Consider the following 19,967-nt stretch of genomic DNA (forward strand, 5'->3'; position numbering starts at 1 on the left):
TCTTCCCTACTTTGCTGTTTCTGAATGCTACTTCTAACTATAACTTCTTCTCCAGGTGGCCCCTCTTCTATTGGCTTTTCATCCAACTTCAGTTGATATAATTTTTCCTTTTGCTCCTTAGGCCTCAGGGTTTTAACAATTTCCCACTATTCTATTCCCTGGGAGTCTCAACTTCCCCTTTAGTACCCTACTCCACCCGCCTCAGAGAATAGTATCTTCATGAAGATATTTCTTAAAAAATTCCAGCCGAGGGTGCCATCCATTTCCTGCTGGGATTCTGTAACACTCTTCATTCACTTCTTCATCTTTCTCCTCAGCTCACTTCAGTGAGGCAAGCACCCAGTGCTTTGCTGAGAAGTTACCATAATTTCCACCTTTCCTAGCTAACAGTTAATTCTCAGTTCCCATTTTACTTTTAATCTAGCAGCTTTTGATGCACTCCTTGAAGTACTTCTTCCCAAGGATTTCCAGTCACCATGTGGTTTTCCTTGTACCTTCTCAGCCCCTCCTTCTCTTCCTGACCACATCACGGTAGCATGTCCCAAGTTCAATTTACAAACCTTTCTCTATCTCTATTCTCTTCTTATTTATCTCATCTAATCCTGGAGCTTAAATACCACTTCTACACAAATGACTCCCCAGTGCTGTCTGTCTCTAGTCTCTGGATTCCAGAACTCCTCCCACTCCAGTCCTATATCCTGCAGTCTCCAACCTTTTTGGCTCCAGGGACCGGAGTTCTTGTGGGAATCTGATGCCTGATGATCTGAGGTAGAGCTGAGGCGGTGATGCTAGGCTAGTGCTGGGGAGTGGCTACAAATACAGATGAAACTTGGCTCACTTGCCCTTGCTCACCTCCTGCTCTGTGGCCTGTTAGGAACCAGGCCACAGACAGGTATCAGTTCACAGCCCGGGGGTTGGGGACCCCTGCTGTATACAACCTTCTCAGTTGATGGCATCACCATTTACTCAGTTGCTCGGCTCAAAAACCTTGGGGTTCTCCTTGACTCCTCTTTGTCTCATTCCTCAAGATCTAATCTATCAGCAAGTCCCGTGGGGTTTCCCTTCAAAATAAATTCAACATCCCAACAACTTTTCACCATCTATCACTGTCACCCAAATCCAAGCCACCATCATCCATTTTGACAGCAATAGCTTTCTTAACTGGTCTTATTGCTTAAACTCTTCCCTTTTGCAGTCAATTCTCCACATGGCTGCCTTCTGGTTTTTTAAAAATGTCAATCAGGTCATGTCATTCCCCAAGTATGACTTTACAACATACTTAGGATGAAATCTGCAGTGCTTTCATGAGCTGCAGGGCCCTATACAATCTGGTAGCTTCCACCCCTTCTTCTGACTGCCAGCTCTTCTGCTCTTGATCAATGTACTGGGAGCGGAAGGTGTGTAAACTCACTGGGGTCCCCTGAGGGCTCTGCAGGCCTTCTTTGAATGTGCCAAACTTGGTCCTGCTCAGAGTCTGTTTCTGTGGTTCCCTCTGTGTGAAATGTTCTTCTCCCATCTTCACAGGCTCCCTACTTTTTACCCTTCACACATCAGCTCTTGTTACCTCCTCAGAGGGGCCTTTCCGGATCACCTTACCTAAAATAGCAAATCTCTCCACACATCACTCTCTAACCCTGTCCCTGCTTAGTTTTCTTAGTTAGCACATGTCAAGGTCTGAAACAAAATCTCTTATTTGTTTACATGTTTTTTTTTCTGTCTTGCCCACTAGAAGGTAAGCTTTGTGAGAGCAGGGACTTACAGGCACCAAGTAAATATTTGTTAGATAGGTTAATGTGTGAGTGGTACCACGTTCATCGTGGTCTCTACACACAGCAAGCTCAGTGGAGAGTCTTATAATCTAGTCTCTGATTCTGAAAATTCCAAGTATGGTGCAGGCCCCTATGGCCTTGGGGGCGGAAGATGTGTAAACTCACTGGGGTCCCCTGGGGGCTCTGCATGCCTTTGTCAAGGGCATAGTGATAATACAGCTATGGAGTTGGAGGTTTTAGAGGACTGTCAGTAAGTCTTCTTACCATTGACATGGCCATTTCTTAGGCTGAGCCCTATTTGTCCTTCAGTTCTACACACATTCCAGAGTCTTCTGGTAGCCCTGCTATGGGGGACACAGAGCTCAAAAAGCTTTGCTGTGATGAACTCATGGCAAAGAGGGGTCCACAATAGCTATTGCAGGAGGCAAGAGGACTGAGAGGCTTAGTAGCCAGGCCCAAAGGTACCTGATTAGCAGCCCATCTGGTCTCAATGTACTGGCCTGAACCTTTCTGACCTTGGACATGCTGCCTTGCCTTAATCTAAAAATATTCCTTAGAGTAAACAGGTGGGGCCTTCCATGCTCCAACCCAGCTTCAGGAATTCTGGGAATCCCGGCTGGCATGGATAGCTTTCTGAACTGAGAGTTAAAGCTGTTTCGAGACTTGTTTGTACCCAAGGAAATTCGTCTGTGGGCTCCAGTTACAGTAGATGACCTTCTAGATGAACTTTTCTTCTGATGGTCATGACTCTCAGGCAGACTGCATCGCAGCTGAGTTAGAGCTGGAAGACAATGCAGGATCACTTTTTTCCTTGGCAGGTGTGGATGCTCATTCATTCACATGTCATTAAATAAAAATGTATTAAATTTTTATGTATTGTGGAATACAGTTTTTTTGAGAAGTTTAACAATATTCCTTTCCTCATGCAGTTTACTACTCTCCCTTCAACTCACTCCCTTCACCCCCTCCTTCATTCAAGGCACTGCCTTTTTCCTTGTCTGTGTCCCCAGGGAAGGGGTGTGATAGAGATATAAGAAATATCAAAGGAGGCTTTCTTGCTTTGGTATCCAAAATGTGTGCCCTTCTGTAAATAGAGAAGACTCCAAGAGTAGACAAAATCTCTATGAGAGAGGGGAGATCTTTCCAAACCCCACCCTCGAACAAAGAAGAGTTTCCCTGTGGCTGGGAGAAAGAAAAGACAAAGGGTAAATAACTGCAACAGAGACCTTGGTGGTGGGTGGAGGGACAAGCTCTGCCTTCTGGACAGAGCCCCAAGTGGCAAAGCTGAAGCTTTTGGATTTCTTTACGTCAAGGAAGGAACAGCCTGATTCCCACGCTCTTAGATGTGGCAGAGGTGAAGAGTGCTTCCAGACCAGAAGGGTCCCGGCTGTCAGGAATAGTGGCAGCCACTGGCATGGACTGATGACCAAAGGCCAGATGCCCATCTTAATGGGCAGGTGGAGAATTGTGGGGTAAACTCCAAAAGACTAAGATTAAGTTTCTGTTCCTTTGGTGAAATGGAATTCAAACTCAAAATTAAGCTGAATTCACACACACATACACACACACACACACACACACACACACACACACACTTCAAAAAGAGTTTAATAAGCTCCTACTGTGTACCAGGCTGAGATCAGCTACACAGACATGGTCTTTGGCCAGGCCTGGGACACTCTTATTCTGACAGAGTGGCTGCTTGAGCTTTCTCTGAAAAGCACTTGTTCATCTCCTTTTCCTGGTCAACACCTCTCTCAGCTCTAGCCTGGCACATAAGGCCCTTCACAATGGGTCCCCTGCTTACTTGCTTTTCCTTTCTTGTCATTTTCCATCTTCTGTGCTCCACCCAGCATGTCTTTCTCCTAGAAGGCTTGTGTTTTCTTGCCTCTGTGCTCCTGCGCACATACCTTCTCTTGTCTGGGAAATTTTTTTCCCATGTCGAATTTTCTATTATTTTTATAAAAGGTCTAACACCAGGATAAAATACTGCAATTCCCTGGTCAGAAATAACTGCTACCCTCTTGGAGCTCTAACTAGCATGGCTGCATGCACTTGTTCTTTGTACTTCAGTTTGGTCCTTTATTGGAGCTGGTTGTTCATGGATATGGGTCCTCTGTCTTTGAGCTACCTTGGGCAGAAGCCACATCTTTTTCCTTCTCTTTTTTGGCATTTCCTGAACAGGGTCTGGCATAGCATAGACACTGGTGACTGATGAAAGGGTGGATAGCACAAATTACCTTGTGCGAGAGAGGCTGACATTTGGTTATAGAGATGATGCATGTAAGTGCACATTAGCCATTCAAAAAATTGTAATGTGTCTTATTATTGTTGCTAATGGTGTTATTATTGGTAGAGATGTTACATCCCAAATTGCTTGACCCACCCACTTAGTGACTTGCGAAATAGGGAGCTGCAGAATCAGAATCCAACCTTCATATTGTCAATATGAGAAAATAGACCCACAGAGCCCTGCCTCTTTCCACTGGACTGTTTTCAATTATGGCATAATTATTCTCCTTAATTCAGTAATATTTAAACTCTTTTGAATATGTACACTCAAAATACTTTTGAAAAACTTTAAATAGGCATCTAAATTTTCTCATAATTTTGAATGTTCACAAAGGATGTAATTTTGGGATTATTGTAAATATATATTTTTAAAGCTGGATTATGAGAAAGCTATAAAATCACTCCTTTAAAGATATTCAGTGGATGGGAAATAGTGATTTGATACCTACCATCATCCATTAAAAAGTATATATATAAACAAAAATGTACAACCTCTTTTTAAACAATTATTTTCCTTCTTTTTTCTCCTTATTCACATTTCCATTCCATAGGATGTTATCTTATTATTATTATTTTTTTTTGCGTGGAAATCTTTTATCCAGCTCCCTATTGTATTTCATTGCAATAAAAATACATACATATATACTATACTGCTTCATAGGTGTGGAGCAGAGGATTTTTAGGGTAGAAAAACTACTCCCTGTGATACTATAATGGAGGATACATTTTACATTTGTCTTAAGCCCATCAAATGTATACCAAGAGGGAACTCTAATATAAACGGTTGTCTTTGGGTGATAATATGACAATGTACGTTCACTAGTTGTAACATATGTTACATATGTACCACTTTGGTGGGGAATATTAATATAGGGGAAGCTATGCATATGCTGGGGCAGAGCGTTTAGGGGAAATCTCTGTACCACTCCTTCAGATTTTCCCTGAACCTTAAACTATCCTAAAAAAAGTCGTTTAAAAATACATATAAAAATATATATAAACTTATACTTAATATTTTTTATTTCCTGTGGCTATAATTTTTATTTTTTCTCCTGTTTCGAGTTGTCATTAACCTAGACAATGATGAAAATCACATAATGACCAAATAGTAAAATGTTTTAGGAAGATTTCAGTTATGATATTGGTTGGGTATTTATGGTACCTTCAGTTACCTAATAGACAATTTGGTTTTTGGGGTCTTTAACTCTTCTGGCAACACATTTTAGTAAGACTGGGAGGATGAAAATGAGAATCGTGACTACTAATGACCTCTGCACGTCAATTTCAAGAAACAAGGAAAGAAAGTTGAATTATGTGGAAACTTTGTTCACGCCACCTGGAGAATTTCGACATGCCCTTCGGGAAAGGCGTTCCCCACTTTAAAGACCAAAACCTTAAGTCACCCTTACAGCCCAGGCGGCCACACGACTACTCCACTCCTTGGACAGCCAGCCCTCCCGCTTCCGGTCCCAGGCGACCGCGCGCCCCCGCCTCCCTGAGCCTTGCCGCGCGCGCCCCCGCCGCGTCCCGCCCCTTCCGGCCCGGGAGGTTTGATTCCCTTGGCGGGCGGAAGCGGCTGGAACCGCAGGATCGGAAAGACCGCTAGGAACTTTCTGCACTCGTCGTTTCGCTACAGACCCCAGGCCGGCGCTTCCGTCCCTCTGCCTGGCCGCGCCCCGCCGGGCCCTCTGCCCCTCAGGTCAGTGTCTCCCGCAGTCCGGGTCCTGGGTCCCAGCAGTGCGTGGCGCGGGGGAGCGGCGGCGCGAGCCCATTTTGCTGCCGGCTCACTGGAGGCTGAGAAGGTCAATGGAGTCCCACCTTATGGGCCCACGTCCCTGGATGAGATGTTTAGCATTTCCGAACCCCCGCTTTTCTCTTCTGTAAGTGAAGATAATGACCGTATTAACCGCAGGCTTACCGATAAAGGTAGGCGTGCAGGCAAGCGTTTGCTGCGACGGATGTGAATTCCCATTCCCGGTTTTCAAGACCCTGTCTCCGCGAAAGTTCAAAGTAGGGTTTCGAGTTATTTCCGTTCGTGCAACTCATTTTACTGGGGCAGTCCGGTAAAAAAGGAAATGTTATGTGTTATCACCCCCTTTTTAGAGTCCAATTCTTCCTTTCATTTTCCCAAAGTAGTGGCTTAAGAGGCTCACGCTAAAAGGGGAATATGCACCGAATCCTGTAGTAGTAAGAGCAGCTCCCTCCAACAAACCTGTGGGGAAAAGGGGCACTCCCAAAGGAGGGCATCCCAAGATCTACCAGGCTTCTAGCGCCTAAGATGAGTAACTTTTCTTGAGCTTCACCTTCGGTATTTCTCTTTGATAGTGGAATGAGGGAAGGTGAAAGGCGGGGAGTATCAGAGGTGCCTGGGGTTTTGTTTAGAGGTCAGTGTTCCTAACATTTTTGTTCATGTTTTGCTTTGTTTCCCATGTTGCGTGGGAGAAATCAGAAATGCTTTTACTGCATCTTTACGGTCTTGTTTCACCAGTGGATCTGCCCGTCTCGTATATCTACTGTGGACCTATGAGATGGGCAGATCAGTCCCTTAACATCTTGAAGAATAAATACTTCTTCGCGAGTCTTCCAGAAGCCTTTACAAGGGTGGAAGACAGGATGTTGATTAATGTATTACAAGGTCACATTATAAGCCATTCTGTATTCTACTTCTCCTTTGAAATATCCTCAGCATCAATATCTTACCAACCTCACTAGATAAGGTAAATATATTACACTGCAGGTAATAACATAACCTAAATAATGCTGTTAGTAGGAAAATGCCCCCAATTCGTTGCTATCCTATAAAATTTAATGATAAACCTCTCTCCACTATCTAGGCAATTCCTTGTTTCCTCAGAGAAGTTCAAGACCCCAATTATATATGCCCCCAATTCTTCTATTTAGTCACACTTGGAAGGACATTTAGGTGTCTGATTGCGGTCTAGTTTCCTTCTTTATTATCTACAGTTAAGGGATTGCTTTCCACATTGACTGATTATATACCTCCTTTAGTAGCTACAAAGTTGAGTTACTCCAATCATAAGTCTTTTCTGTGTTCTATTATTTCCAAATTCTAGAGGATAAAGAGGGCACTTAAGAATGTTTGGACCAGCTCCACAGCCATAAAACTTAAAAACCAAGTAATATCTATTATTATAGCAGTTTTTCATATAAACACCAGTTTTCTTGTAGCAAAAATGATGTTCCCTGGATTTGATAGATATAATTTGGGCCCACATTGGTATAACTTACCCAGACATTGTATAATTTGAGAGAAGGGGGTAAATAAAGAAGACGGGAGAAAGAAAAAGAAAAGATGCATGGTTCAGTCTTCCATTGGTGCAAGTTGATCTTTGCTAGCTGACCAGAGGCCATGACCTGGAAGTTCAAAATTCATTTGTTGGGAGAAATCTGTCAAGAAGTTACTTATAACACACTCTTATATCCTTCATCTTGGGAAGTGAATTCCAGCATCATACAAATTGCTTTCTCTGAGTGTGGCAAGTCAAAATAGCTCAGCGCTTATATGGAATTTAGATGTGCAGTGGTGGCAGTTAGGATTCTTATATTTCCTAAGGCCTGCTTTCCCTTCATCCAGTGCCATCTCATGGTTTTTAAACTTTGAAATGTCTCTTTCTGCTTATTCTTTAGCCTCTGTGTTCTGAATGCTCCAATACTGCATTAGTTGGGCTTTGCTATCTAATGAACCTTATAGCCCACTTTTATAGAAAGTAACTTTCCAAACAGACTTGTAGCCTGACATTCCCCCATTTCCAACCTCCTGCTGCTGCTTTTTTTCTCCCTCATCAGGATTCCAAAGATTTCTTAGCGTTGTGTTAACCCCTGTACCTTTACTGCTGTTATTGCCTGTTTCGAAATTTCTTAATCGTGCAATTCCTGTTTTGGGGGGGGTTTGGTTCTCCTTCATTTCCACATTTGCCCCACTGACAAATGCCCTTTCAAAGATTTCTGAATCAGTACTGTTGTTAAGGATATTTCTAAACCTGTGCCGTAGGTGTCCAGTGAGAATAGATTTGTCTTCTGTGGTGTCTCCTTACCTGGAGTAGTTTTTACCATTCCAGTGGAAGCAGAAATGTTTCATTTTATGTCACCAGCTTTCCATCAGCACCGGGACTCGACTGTGTTCCTTTTGTTTGCCTCCCCCATTACATTCACGCGGGTTCAGCTAGATTAAAAGTTCAGACAGCTTATTAAGTTGGTCCAATGCCATTTCTTCCTCGGAATTGCTTATATTGTTTATTGGATCATGTCTTTTCCGCATGGTCTTTTTCTTGCTGTTTCAGCTTTGATGTTGAGACTAAAATCAGGGTTTTTTTAAAGTGATTTTTTTCTTGAGTTTTGATATTTTTTTCTTTTTAAAGCTTCTGCTCTAGTGTTCTGTTCACTGACCAAGTTTTTGAAGGCTTTTTACTTGCTGATAATTTGTCTTTTATCTCCAAGTAAAATGATTCGGGAATCAGAGTGCTTTAGGCGTTCTAAAATAATATTTAAAAAAATATCCTTTGTGGCTCTTGGGCTTTTGATAATTTCATTCTGTTTTATTTTTATTTTTTCTCTATTTCAGTTTAAGAAAGTGACCCATTCTCACTCTATTACTCTTCTTTTCCTTTATAAATTCACCATACTCCCGAGGTTGAACTCACACTCTAAGTCTTCCAAAGTCATGACCATTATTAAGGCTTAGTAATATGCTGGTCACTCAGCTCTGGATGACACAAAATGAAGAATAGAGAACTTGAAGGTAGTGAACGTAGTGCTGGCCACCCATCAATCCCAGAGCCCTCAAAGGGCTTGCTAGAGCTCTGCCTGTTGGTGAAGGGAGACTATCTGGCTCTAAAAATGAGCACTAGTACAGGTTTTTCCACTTCTGAGGGGCAGCGATCAAGATATGTGAGCTCTGCCCTTTCCAGATTGAACTTTGCTTCCAAGTCCCAGAAAGGTTAAGTACTCACTTAACCTTTTGAAGTGTTAGAGAGAATGGGGTCCCAGGATCCTGAACACTGTGCTGCCATAGCTGGTCTACTGCTAAGTCATGGAGGGAGATTTGTACACAGCGGACAGGCCAGACAAAGGAGGATTTCATTACTAGATCTCAAACTCCTTTGTGAACTCTAGAGCCCTAGTGTGCTGTGCTGGTCTATACGGGAGATTCTCAGTGACCTCCATTTATTCTCCTTGGCCCCTCTGATTCCTGCTTGACTATCTAAGGGATATGGGGGCATCTCTTTCCAAAATTGAAATCCTAAGTTTTGTCCTTCCATGTTAGTCTCTGGGAAGAAGAGCCCCTTAGAGAAACCATTTCTGTATAGGTTCACTTTTACCCCATGTCTACCTATAGAGAAAGCTCCATTCTGTAGCACCTAAACTCAAGTCCTAGGACTTGACTTATACATGGATACTTTTAGAAAATTTATTTAGAAATATACTTTTTAACTAATTTTACTTTTTTTTTCCTTCTTGGCTTCCATGAGACTCCTCCTCTAATTCATACTTTTCTAACAGTTCTGTTCTATCTCTTCCTCTGCCTTTTGACACTCCTAGCTATAGGTTAGGTATGGGTAAAGCCTTAGCTGTCTAATTTTAAAGATGTCTTTTTTAAGTCTTTACACTAACTGTAACTTATTTTGTATATGATGTGAGATGGAGGAGATCCAATGTTCTTTTTTTCCATATGGCTAACCAATTGCCCCAGCTCTAAATCTGCATCTCCATTTGCTGGAAATGCAAATTTTTCCCTCTAAAAGCAGTTTCAGTGCAGTACATGTCAATTTTTTCTTCTTCTAAGACCTTTGCTCCTAAATTTCCTCTTTCTGGAACGCTCTTTCTCTCATTCTTATTGGGCTCACATTTCTACTAAGGCCTATCAGTCAAAGACCACTAAGAACACAGATTAAAAAAAAAAAAAAAGGTGTTTTTAGCTTGCTGCTACAAGAGAAACCACATTCCTTAGGACCTTGGGGTGTCTCAAAGTGAGTTGAAAGGGGCTTATAGGATTTGGGTTTATGCTGGGTGATTTTAAGAAGGGATTAGGGAAGCAGGGACCAGATTTGGGATGGCCACTATCAAAGAGGAGGGGCATTTCAGCATTCAGCCATCTGAGAATGATGTGGGGCTGAGGATGTCATTGGTGAGAAAGCAGCAAATAAAGGACCATTATCATTTTAACAGTTTTATATAGAAACATCGTTTACATGGTCATGTCCAGGTCGTGTTGGAAACATTGTTGAAGTTTTGGTAGGACTATCTCACTCAGTCTGATTACCAGCCAGGCTGATGTTCTTTTTCTCACTTCTTATCCTTTGAATTAGATGTTGGCTTAAATATTACCTTCTCAGTGTCTCATTCTAACCACTGTTACTTATTTCTTTTCTAGTATTTATTATAAATTGTAATTATTTAATTTGTTATCTGTTGATTTACCTTTCGTCTTTTCTATTAGAATGCAAGGTCCGTGAGGGGCAGAAACCATATTTCTTTTCTCCATTATAGCCTTAGTGCAGGTCTGGCACATCATAGGTGCTCAGTAAACACATCTATATGCATAAATGAATGAATAGAAGAAAATCCAGGTTAATCGTCTGACTAGTTCTGTCAGATACACTGATAATACCTAGTTAAAGTCAACACGAGCATATCTTCTGCAACTATGACAAAACTGGTATGAGTATATATTAACGTACATAACAGACCCCTACGATCCTGATGGCTTTTTGTAATTCTACTTAATTTTTTTTTTTTTTTTTTAAAGCCTACAGCACCTGGTATTCCTAGATGGTCTCCTATCCAAGTACTACCAGGCCCAACCCTGCTTAACTTCCGAGATTAGAGGAGATTGGGCGTGTTCAGGGTGGCATGGCTGTAGACTCTACTTAATTTTAAGACTCAGGAAGACAGAATCAAATAAGATCTACCTAAGATCTTTGCAACTAATTTTTATATATTATTTGTTACCTACTTAAGAGTATATGTAACACATGTAAATAGTAAAGCATAATAAAAAATGTATCCCATATGTATCTTAAAATTGTATATCATTGGAGTCTTAATTTGCATTTGATGATACAAATTAAGTCATCCCTGATGACTAATGAAGTTGAGCATTTTTTCATGTTTTTATTGGTCATTTGTGTTTCTTTGTGAAATGCCTTTGTATTTCATTTACTTATTTTCTGTTGCATCTTCTTTTTCTATACTGTTGTCTTGGAGTATATATATTCTGAATAATAGTCCATTGTTACAAATATTGCACATATTTTTTCACATTTATGGTTTTTTTTTAATGATGCTTTGGATGCGCAGAAGTTCTTAATTTTAACATTGTTTAATGTATTCTTTTATAATTAGCATTTTCTGTATTAAAAGATCCTCTTCTATCTTGAAATCATGACAATATTTTATTAAGAGTTTTAAAGGTTTATCTTTCATATTTAAGTCTTTACTTGATCTGGAATTGATTTTTATGTATGGTGTGAGATAGGAATCCAGTATTTTTTTATGTGGCTAATCAGTTTTTCCAGTATCATTTATATGCCTAAAATATATTTCTATTTGTAGTTATAAGAGTGGAGGAGATAATCTAATAATAGTTTCTTTTTTGATCATGTACTTTTTCTGTCTTACAGGTTCTTTTTGTAATTTTGAGTAAACTCCCAGGAGGACTATGAAAGATTATGATGAACTTCTCAAATACTATGAATTATATGAAACTATCGGGACAGGTAATTTTTATTTTTTCTTGAGGGCAGAGGATGATAGCTCAGCTATTTGAGGATATAGTATATTGGGGAAGTTATGAACTTTAAGTTTAACCTATATAGTTTTAAAATTCTTCAACCTACTTTAGTAGGAAAAAGAGGAGTAAGAGAGAGGAGAGTAGTAGGAGAGGCCTTGTAGGTCACCTTATTTGTAATAAAAGTCATTGGAGAGATTTGAGCCAAGGAGTGATCAGACCTTTGTTTTTAAAGGTCTTCTCACTGCTTGGTTGTGAAAAGATTGGGTAGGGGAAGGCAAGGGTAGAAGCAGAGAGATGTTATGAGGTTATTGCAATAATTCATGCGAGTGATGCCAGTGATGGATGGTGGTGACTAGACAAGGGTGATAGTAGCGAAAGGGGTGGAATTCTGTATACAGACACACACGTATACATATATGTGTGTGTTTGTGTATTTTGATTTAATGAGGTATAACATATAGTCAAAAAAGAAAAGTGCACTAATCATAATAGAGTTTCACATACATATATTCCCAAATGTTCCCTGCTCAGATCAAGACACATAGAACATTTCCAGTCACTACGTTTCTGTTTTCCCCCAAGAACCAATGAGATTTGTTGATGAGTTGGATATTGGGTGTGAGACAAAAAAAGAGGGGATAAGGATGCCTCCTGGGATTTTGGCCAGAGCACCTGGGAAGTTGGAGTTGCTATTTACTGAGATGGGGAAGACCATGAGAGGGACTACCAGGAGCTTCTTTTTAGAAATGTTAAGTCGGCGATTTCTTTTAGGTACCTAAGTGTAGATGCTTATCTAGGTTTTGATCCAGTTTTGAAACATAATTGCTTATCTTCACAGTTTTAAAACCAATGGAGTTTCATATTATTTGTCTTTTGTCTCTGCAACTTTACATTGTGTTCTAGCAATGTTAATTATACAGCAAATTTAATTGAAACATTAATTATAAACCTGATTTCTTAAGAGTGAATTCTGTTTTCCTACTTACTAAAAATTAAAGGTATACTATTATGATTTTTAAAAAATCTTCAGCTAGACATTGGATAAGAAGAGGTTAGGGTCATGGCTAACACTTCGGAAGCAATAGAAAGAAAACCACAAACTTCCAGGAAAGTATGGATCAGTAGAGCCTTTTAAAAGTGTATAAGAAGGCATTTGTGCCTCTATCTTCAGTTTGCTCTGATATTGATATTTAGGTTAGTCTTGCTTATCTCTTCATAATTTTCCTATACTTAGGTGGCTTTGCAAAGGTCAAACTTGCCTGCCATATCCTCACTGGAGAAATGGTAGCTATAAAAATCATGGATAAAAATGCTCTAGGGGTGAGTTTCAAATTATTTTTTAAATATTTATAGATCAGTTTGTGAATTAAAACTTGAATTTGCTTTAATGTTCTAGTTATTATTTTATTAGAGTAATATTTGTCTAGCTTTTTTAAAAAAATTGTCAGTTATGTATAATTCTGTGGTTTTAAAAAGTAATTTGGGGAAGGGGTTACTTTGTCCTTAGTTTTAATGCAGGACAATGGCACATCTTTGAAGCCTGTCGAATCCATTGTTTCATAATGTTTCTGAGTATGAATATCTCCCTTCTTTATCTTCTGGTGATCCCATTACTCAGTGTTGATCTGTTTTATAGTATAGATGGATCTTATGTCCCAGAGTTTTATTCAAAGCGACCTTAGAAGTTATCTAATAAAATCCTTTTCCTGGTCAGCCTCTTTTTCTTCCTCATGAATACTTCCAGGATTAAGCTGCTCATTACCTCCTAAAGGAGCCCTTCCAATTTGTGATCTTGGCTCCAATGTACATAAAATTTTTTGTTTTTATATTAAGGGAAGACCTGTCTCTTTTGATGGTATTTATGGGCCTTTTATAATCTTTCCAGTGATTGTACTCATCCTGAGTGGTGTTTTTTTCCCCTAATTCTGTCTACCATACCTCATATGGTTCGGTTTCTGTGCTTTTGTTCTGATTTTCTGCTGTGAATTCACTCGTCTCCCAGTATGTATCTGTGGCTGTTTCTTTTTTTGAAGGTAAATGGAAAAAAATTAAATATTTTTTCCTCTGAACAAAAATCTGAGAGTTAAAAAATTTTTTTCTTCTGGATTGAGTTAGCATTATAATTATTAGTAGCATATAATTGAGTAAAATAACAAACATTTTGTAAATATTGATAATCAAAAATAATAATTGATTGAAAATGCATTTTTAAATAGACATTTTTGGGGGGGTGGGGGAGTGGGGGGGGGAGTCTATCTTCTGGCCTGAACAAGACAGAGTTTACATCATTAACCTTATTTTTTATTTTTAAATATGTAAGTAGTGATTAACATACATAAATAAGTCAAAGGGAATGTAAGGAATTTTGTTTTAGCAATGTCACTTAGTTCTTTGAACTCCTTCCAAAATATGTCAAAAATTACAAAGTGACCTATATCAGAAATTACTTTTAATAATCCATCAACTAATAATTCAGGCTCTTCAATATTTTTATTTATCAGTGCTCAGTATAATTTTTGTTAAGCTAATAAGAAGGTGTTAAAAACCATTTTTCTCGAAGATTTAAACATTGATTACACATCTGATTAATTCCGTTAAGCAATTTAGTACATGTGCTGCCAAAGCGAGCACGTCGCTTAAGCAATTTAAACTTCAGTTACTTTAGTATGATTTATTCACTTGAACACTACAAACGCTTAAATAGCAAATAATATATACTGTTATTACAAATGTATTACCACATTGATACATAAAACTTATTCTAAAGCATCAGTATGATGATGTAAATTCATTAATTCATTATTTCTAAACTTGTTTTTATATTTTCTATATTTGTTATGCTTATTTTAGTTTAATAATATTTTGATTACTTTCAGGGTTTTAGTCATCAGACTCCCATTCCCCATAAGAAAAGGAAAAAAAAGATTATCATATCATAATAGCCAAAGTTACAATTGATTCTTTGTCAAGACCTGACATCCGGTCGCATGGTCCTAGATAATTGGCTCTTAAGCCACTGATCATTAGATCGAGTCTCTTTTTCTAATAAATTTTACATGTTACTTCATGGCTATCTAGATTTCTGTCTTTAATGTGGACTTTAAAATTCTTTGAGCTTGGCTTAGCCTCCTCCTCCACAACCAGCTTTTCATTTTGAAAAATTTCAGGCCTCTAGAAAAGTTGGAAGACGGAGGCAGTGAATACCTGCATACCTTTCACCTACCTTTACTGATTTTTAGCTCAGCATACTTCTTAAGGGACATTGCTAAGACTAAAAGTGGTAGCTCAGGCATGCACACTAGTATTTCTGTCATTTTTCTTGTTTGGAATGCTAACCTCTGAGATTGTTTTAATTCTTCTGGACATTGTGCTGTTGTTTTATGAACTTATCTTTCATAAAACCCTCAAGGCCTTTTTTTATGTACATACAAATACATTATGTTTGTTACATTTGTCCATATTGTTTATAATAATTTGTTTTGAGGCTACTGATTATTTTTGCTACTCGATATTAAAACTGTTAATATCGATGCTTGGAACACTTCCCACATAGGTTTATTGTGCATTTCATACAATATTTTCTCACAGAGTGATTTGCCCCGGATCAAAATGGAGATCGAAGCCTTGAAGAACCTAAAACATCAACATATATGTCAACTCTACCATGTATTAGAGACAGCCAACAAAATATTCATGGTTCTTGAGGTTAGTAGTATGTTCCAGAGACCTAACAGTATTCGATCATTGTCTTAGTCTATTCATGTTGCTATAACAAATATCACAGACGAGGTAGCTTATGAACAACAGAATTTTATTTCTCACAGTTCTGGAGGCTGGATATCCCAGATCCAGGCACTAACATGGTTGGATGAGGGCCCTCTTCCTAGTTCATAACTGACTTCTTCTCACTGTGTCCTTCCGTAGTAGAAGGGGCAAAGGATCTCTCTGGAGTCTCTTTTATAAGAGCACTAATTCCATTTATGAGGGCTTTTCCCTCATGTTCTAATCACTTCCCAAAGGTCCCTCCTCCTAATATCATCTTTGGGGATTAGGATTTTAGCATATGAATTTAGGAGGGGGACAAAAACATTCACACCATTTCCATTCACTTTATCAATAGTTAAAAGTACGATTCACTTGAAAGATTAGAATAAATATTAAGTGCCTTACCTATTTGAGTTCTGTCTGCAACAATTTAGATCAAGGAGATGTATAATAAATTGAAGATTGTAAAGGTACCCTTTCTAATAGACTTCTCATGGGGGAGGTGTGGTTTAGTGGACACCATGTCTTAGAATTTGTTCCTAGCGGAAAAGAACCATTTCAGTTTATATGATGTATTAATCAAGGGCTGCTATAACAAATTACCACAAACTCGGTGTTTTAAAACAATAGAAATTCTCTCACAGTTCTGGAGGCTAGAAATCTGAAACGAAGGTGTAGGCAAGGTTGATTCCTTCTGGAGAATCTTTTCTGCTTCTCTTTCCTAAATTTTGGTGGTTGTTGGCAGTCCTTGGTGTTCCTTGGCTTATAGATGAACCACTCTAATCTCTGCCTCTGTCTTCAAATGGTGTTTCTTATCTTTGTGTCTGAGTCTTTGTTCAAATTTCCCTTTTCATATAAGGACATGAGTCATTGGATTAGGCTTCCCAAATCTAATATGACCTTATTTTGACTTGATTACATCTACGAAGACCTTATTTACAAATAAGATCATGTTCACTGGTAGCAGGTGTTAGGATTTGAACTTATCTTTTGGGGGACACAGTTCAACCAACCCACAGCCTGTAGGTAGCCTTCAATGCACATATTATGTAAACCAAACTTTTAAGTTTTAACCTGCCCTTTTTGGCTTGAAATGTAAAGTCTTTAGAACTTGTATCATTCATCTGTTTCATTTTCCTTAGTATCAGCCCAATAACTTGTAACTACACCTTATTTTAACAGGTTGCTCTGTTTTAAAGCACATTTTAAAATTCTTAATGCTGAAAGTTTTGGACCTAGAACCATTTTCTCTAATATACTGTAGATCCACTCACATGGCCAACAGTGGTGATTTTGAAGCCTTTTTAAAAAGCTGATCGCTTCGTCCAAATTAAATACTTAAAAAACAAAACAAAACCAACAAAAAAAACCTCCAAGAACCTAGGACATAATATAAAAAGGTAAAAGAGAGTATATATTAACAAATAAAATTCTCCTTTTCCAGTTCTCTATCCCCTGGTTAATCACTTACTGCTCCTGTGTTTCCTGTAGATTTTTCCATGTAATTATTAATATGTACGTATGATGTACACACACATACACGGGTGTATATATGCATATATCTATGTTTACATATGTATATAATTATGCATTTTTAGTTTACTGGTTTTTGTCACACAAATGGTCTCATACTGTCATATTATTCTATACCTTGTTTTTTTTCCCCACTTAACATTTTAGCTTGGAGACCATCATCTCTGTACATTTATTTATAGAGATTTTGAATGTTTTTGTTCCACCTTATTTTGTATTTCTTTATTTGAAAATATGAAGTAGGCTGTTCTCTTTATGTAAATCTTATTGAATAGCATTTAAAAATTGACTATTGAGTTATAATTTATATGTGATAAAAATGCATACATCCAATGAACAGTTTGAAAAAGGTACATACCTACATACTTTCCCACCCCAGACAAGGTATAAGACATTTCCATTTTACCAGAAAGTTTTCTCCTGACCCCTTGATGTTAATCCCTTTAATCCCACCTGCCCACTGCTCTTCTCAGTGACCATTGATCCGTTTTCTTTCAGCATAGATTAATTTTACCTACATAAATAGAATCGTGTACTCTTTGAGTATGGTTTCTTTTGTTCAGCATAATATTTTTTGCAAGTCACCATATCAATATATACTCCTTCACACCTTGCTTTTTTTCATTTAATGCTGGAGATGGTTTTATATCAGATTGTAAAGAGCTTCCTCTTTTTATTTTATGGCTGCATAGAATTCCATTTCATTCATGTGCCATAATTTATATAGTGTGAGCACATTCGGATTGTTTCCAGTCTTTTGTTACAAACCATGCTGCTGTAGTGAGCGATCTTGAACGTGCATTATTTTTGATGCAAGGTATATCTATAGGAACAATTCCTGAATGTGGAACTATGAGGTCAAAGCTATCCACATCTATAATTTTAATTGATACTGCTAAAATGAAATGAAATCTTAAATGGAAACCCCAGTTTACAGAAAAGTGGAGCTGTTTGGGAGAAGGGATGGAAAGCCTACAGCTTTGCGCTCTGGTACCCATTCTCTTTAATCTCTGAGGAGCCTCTGTAGAACTGGGCACTTTCTGGTACAGACTGAAAATTGCTGATCTTTGGGTTGGAGAAACAATAATCGCTGCTGGGTTTTTCTGTTTCAGATAACTACACTAAATGTAAGTACATTAAGATGAGAATGGGTTTTAGTACTTTGCTATAAAAATGTAAAACCCTAAATGAACTTTAAAATCACATTGGTAGTTGGTTCTGCTTCTACTGGTAATAAAACTGCTCAAGACCAAGAGCTGTTGTCTTTTCCTGGAATAATTGAGTTGTTTGATCCTGAAAGTGTATTTTTGAACATGCCTCCCTCAGTTCCCTTGCCTGTAAGTTTAATTAATAATATCTCTGATTTAAGTATGATTTTTTATTTTAAATTCCTCTAATGTGAGTTTTATAAGAAGTAACAATATTTACGTGACTCTTGCTATTGAAGTATTGCCCTGGAGGAGAGCTGTTTGACTACATAATTTCCCAGGATCGCCTGTCAGAGGAGGAGACCCGAGTTGTCTTCCGTCAGATCGTATCTGCAGTTGCTTATGTGCACAGCCAGGGCTATGCTCACAGGGACCTCAAACCAGTAAGTGTATCATAGTTAGATGGTTACTGGAGAGTTCAACACCATTTACCTGTTGTTACTAGGTTCTTTCTGTTTAGAATCTATCTTGGCTTAGCTTTTCTTTTTCTCCACTCGTAATGTATCATTGTTTTTTTTCCTCCTTTACTTTTGACTTCTAGTAGTTTTTATTTTTGATGGACTTATTGGCATCTTGTTTATCAGCCAGTTGTGTGTGACATTATCTTTGTAATCAGCCATGGAATATAAATCTCAGGTTTTTATCTCTAGGAAAGAAGAATTTTGAGTATCTTTTGAGTATTTTGTCATCGAATATTTTCCATTCAATACTCTTTTCCTAACCCCATCTTCCTTTAATTTTGATTCTATAGTGCCTCAGAAAGGAACAGTACAATGACTTTCCTTTTCAAGGACAGATTTAAAATGTGAATAATTTTAAGTCTGCAGGATCTGACTAATATGGATGGTGGTGAACATGGATTTTAATATTACTTGGTACCAGGGTCAGGAACCTAGAATTGGTCTAACAAGATTTGACATTAATGTCCTTTCTCTCTGTTTATACCCAGTCCTTTGATTTGAGCTCACTCTTATGGTTTAAACTTGCCTTTAGCACATACATTGTTTGCTTGTAGTTGAACCTCAGAGCACCAAGGAGAAAATGGTTTATGCTAATGTGTCTTGAGGGGAAGTTAGATAGTTATCAACATTTCTCCTCTCTCTCCTTCTGTACTTCTTGTCATTTCATTCTTTTTAAATGATTTTCACTCTGTTGTATTCAGGCTTTTTAATACAACAACCTTAAATTGTTTTTAGAAATGGCTAGAGGTGTGATGTGTTATAAGGAAGTCAGTGTGCAGTTGTGAAAATATCTTTGTTTTTCCAGGAAAATTTGTTGTTTGATGAATATCATCAATTAAAGCTGATTGACTTTGGTCTCTGTGCAAAACCCAAGGTAAGTGCAGAAATAAAAATGCATTTATTTCCTTCATAAATGTACCTCTTAGTGTGTTGTCTTGCACTGATTTCCATTTAGTGTTTATTGAGCCTGGCTGCCTTCATCGAGAAGAATGTTAAATTTCATCCATTTTAGAAGTTCTCTAGATAATTCTAATATATAGCCAAGATTGAGAACCACCACTTTAGGTCCAGGGTTGGTCCTGCTGAAGACCCTCTGGGTACACTGTAGTGCATTGCTGAAGTGGTATGAGGCCATCAGAGCGTGAATCCTGAATTGATCAGGCATTTGCAGTTTGAATATGTTGCCACT

The 19,967-nt window shown here is 38.4% G+C and overlaps 1 protein-coding gene and 1 pseudogene across 4 annotated transcripts in view; one reads left to right on the forward strand and one right to left on the reverse strand.

Moving 5' to 3' along the window:
* Nucleotides 1-5,607: 5,607 nt before the first annotated feature.
* MELK (maternal embryonic leucine zipper kinase) overlaps nucleotides 5,608-19,967 on the forward strand; it is a 68,125-nt gene continuing 53,765 nt past the window's right edge. For 2 of the 4 annotated variants that reach the window (XM_011366203.2, XM_023534210.1), the window contains exons 1-6: nucleotides 5,608-5,760; nucleotides 11,702-11,797; nucleotides 13,046-13,131; nucleotides 15,400-15,516; nucleotides 18,557-18,700; nucleotides 19,584-19,652. In XM_011366203.2, coding sequence (XP_011364505.1) covers nucleotides 11,740-11,797; nucleotides 13,046-13,131; nucleotides 15,400-15,516; nucleotides 18,557-18,700; nucleotides 19,584-19,652 — 474 coding nt within the window. In that variant the 5' untranslated portion in view covers nucleotides 5,608-5,760; nucleotides 11,702-11,739. Of the gene's footprint in view, nucleotides 5,988-11,701; nucleotides 11,798-13,045; nucleotides 13,132-15,399; nucleotides 15,517-18,556; nucleotides 18,701-19,583; nucleotides 19,653-19,967 lie in introns of all 4 variants that reach the window. The other 2 variants (XM_011366205.2, XM_011366204.2) reach the window with 2 other exon arrangements.
* LOC111743826 lies at nucleotides 10,826-10,943 on the reverse strand (annotated as a pseudogene).

The sequence above is a fragment of the Pteropus vampyrus genome, unplaced genomic scaffold (assembly GCF_000151845.1).
Source record: "Pteropus vampyrus isolate Shadow unplaced genomic scaffold, Pvam_2.0 Scaffold123, whole genome shotgun sequence".
NCBI classification, from domain to species: Eukaryota; Metazoa; Chordata; class Mammalia; order Chiroptera; family Pteropodidae; genus Pteropus; species Pteropus vampyrus.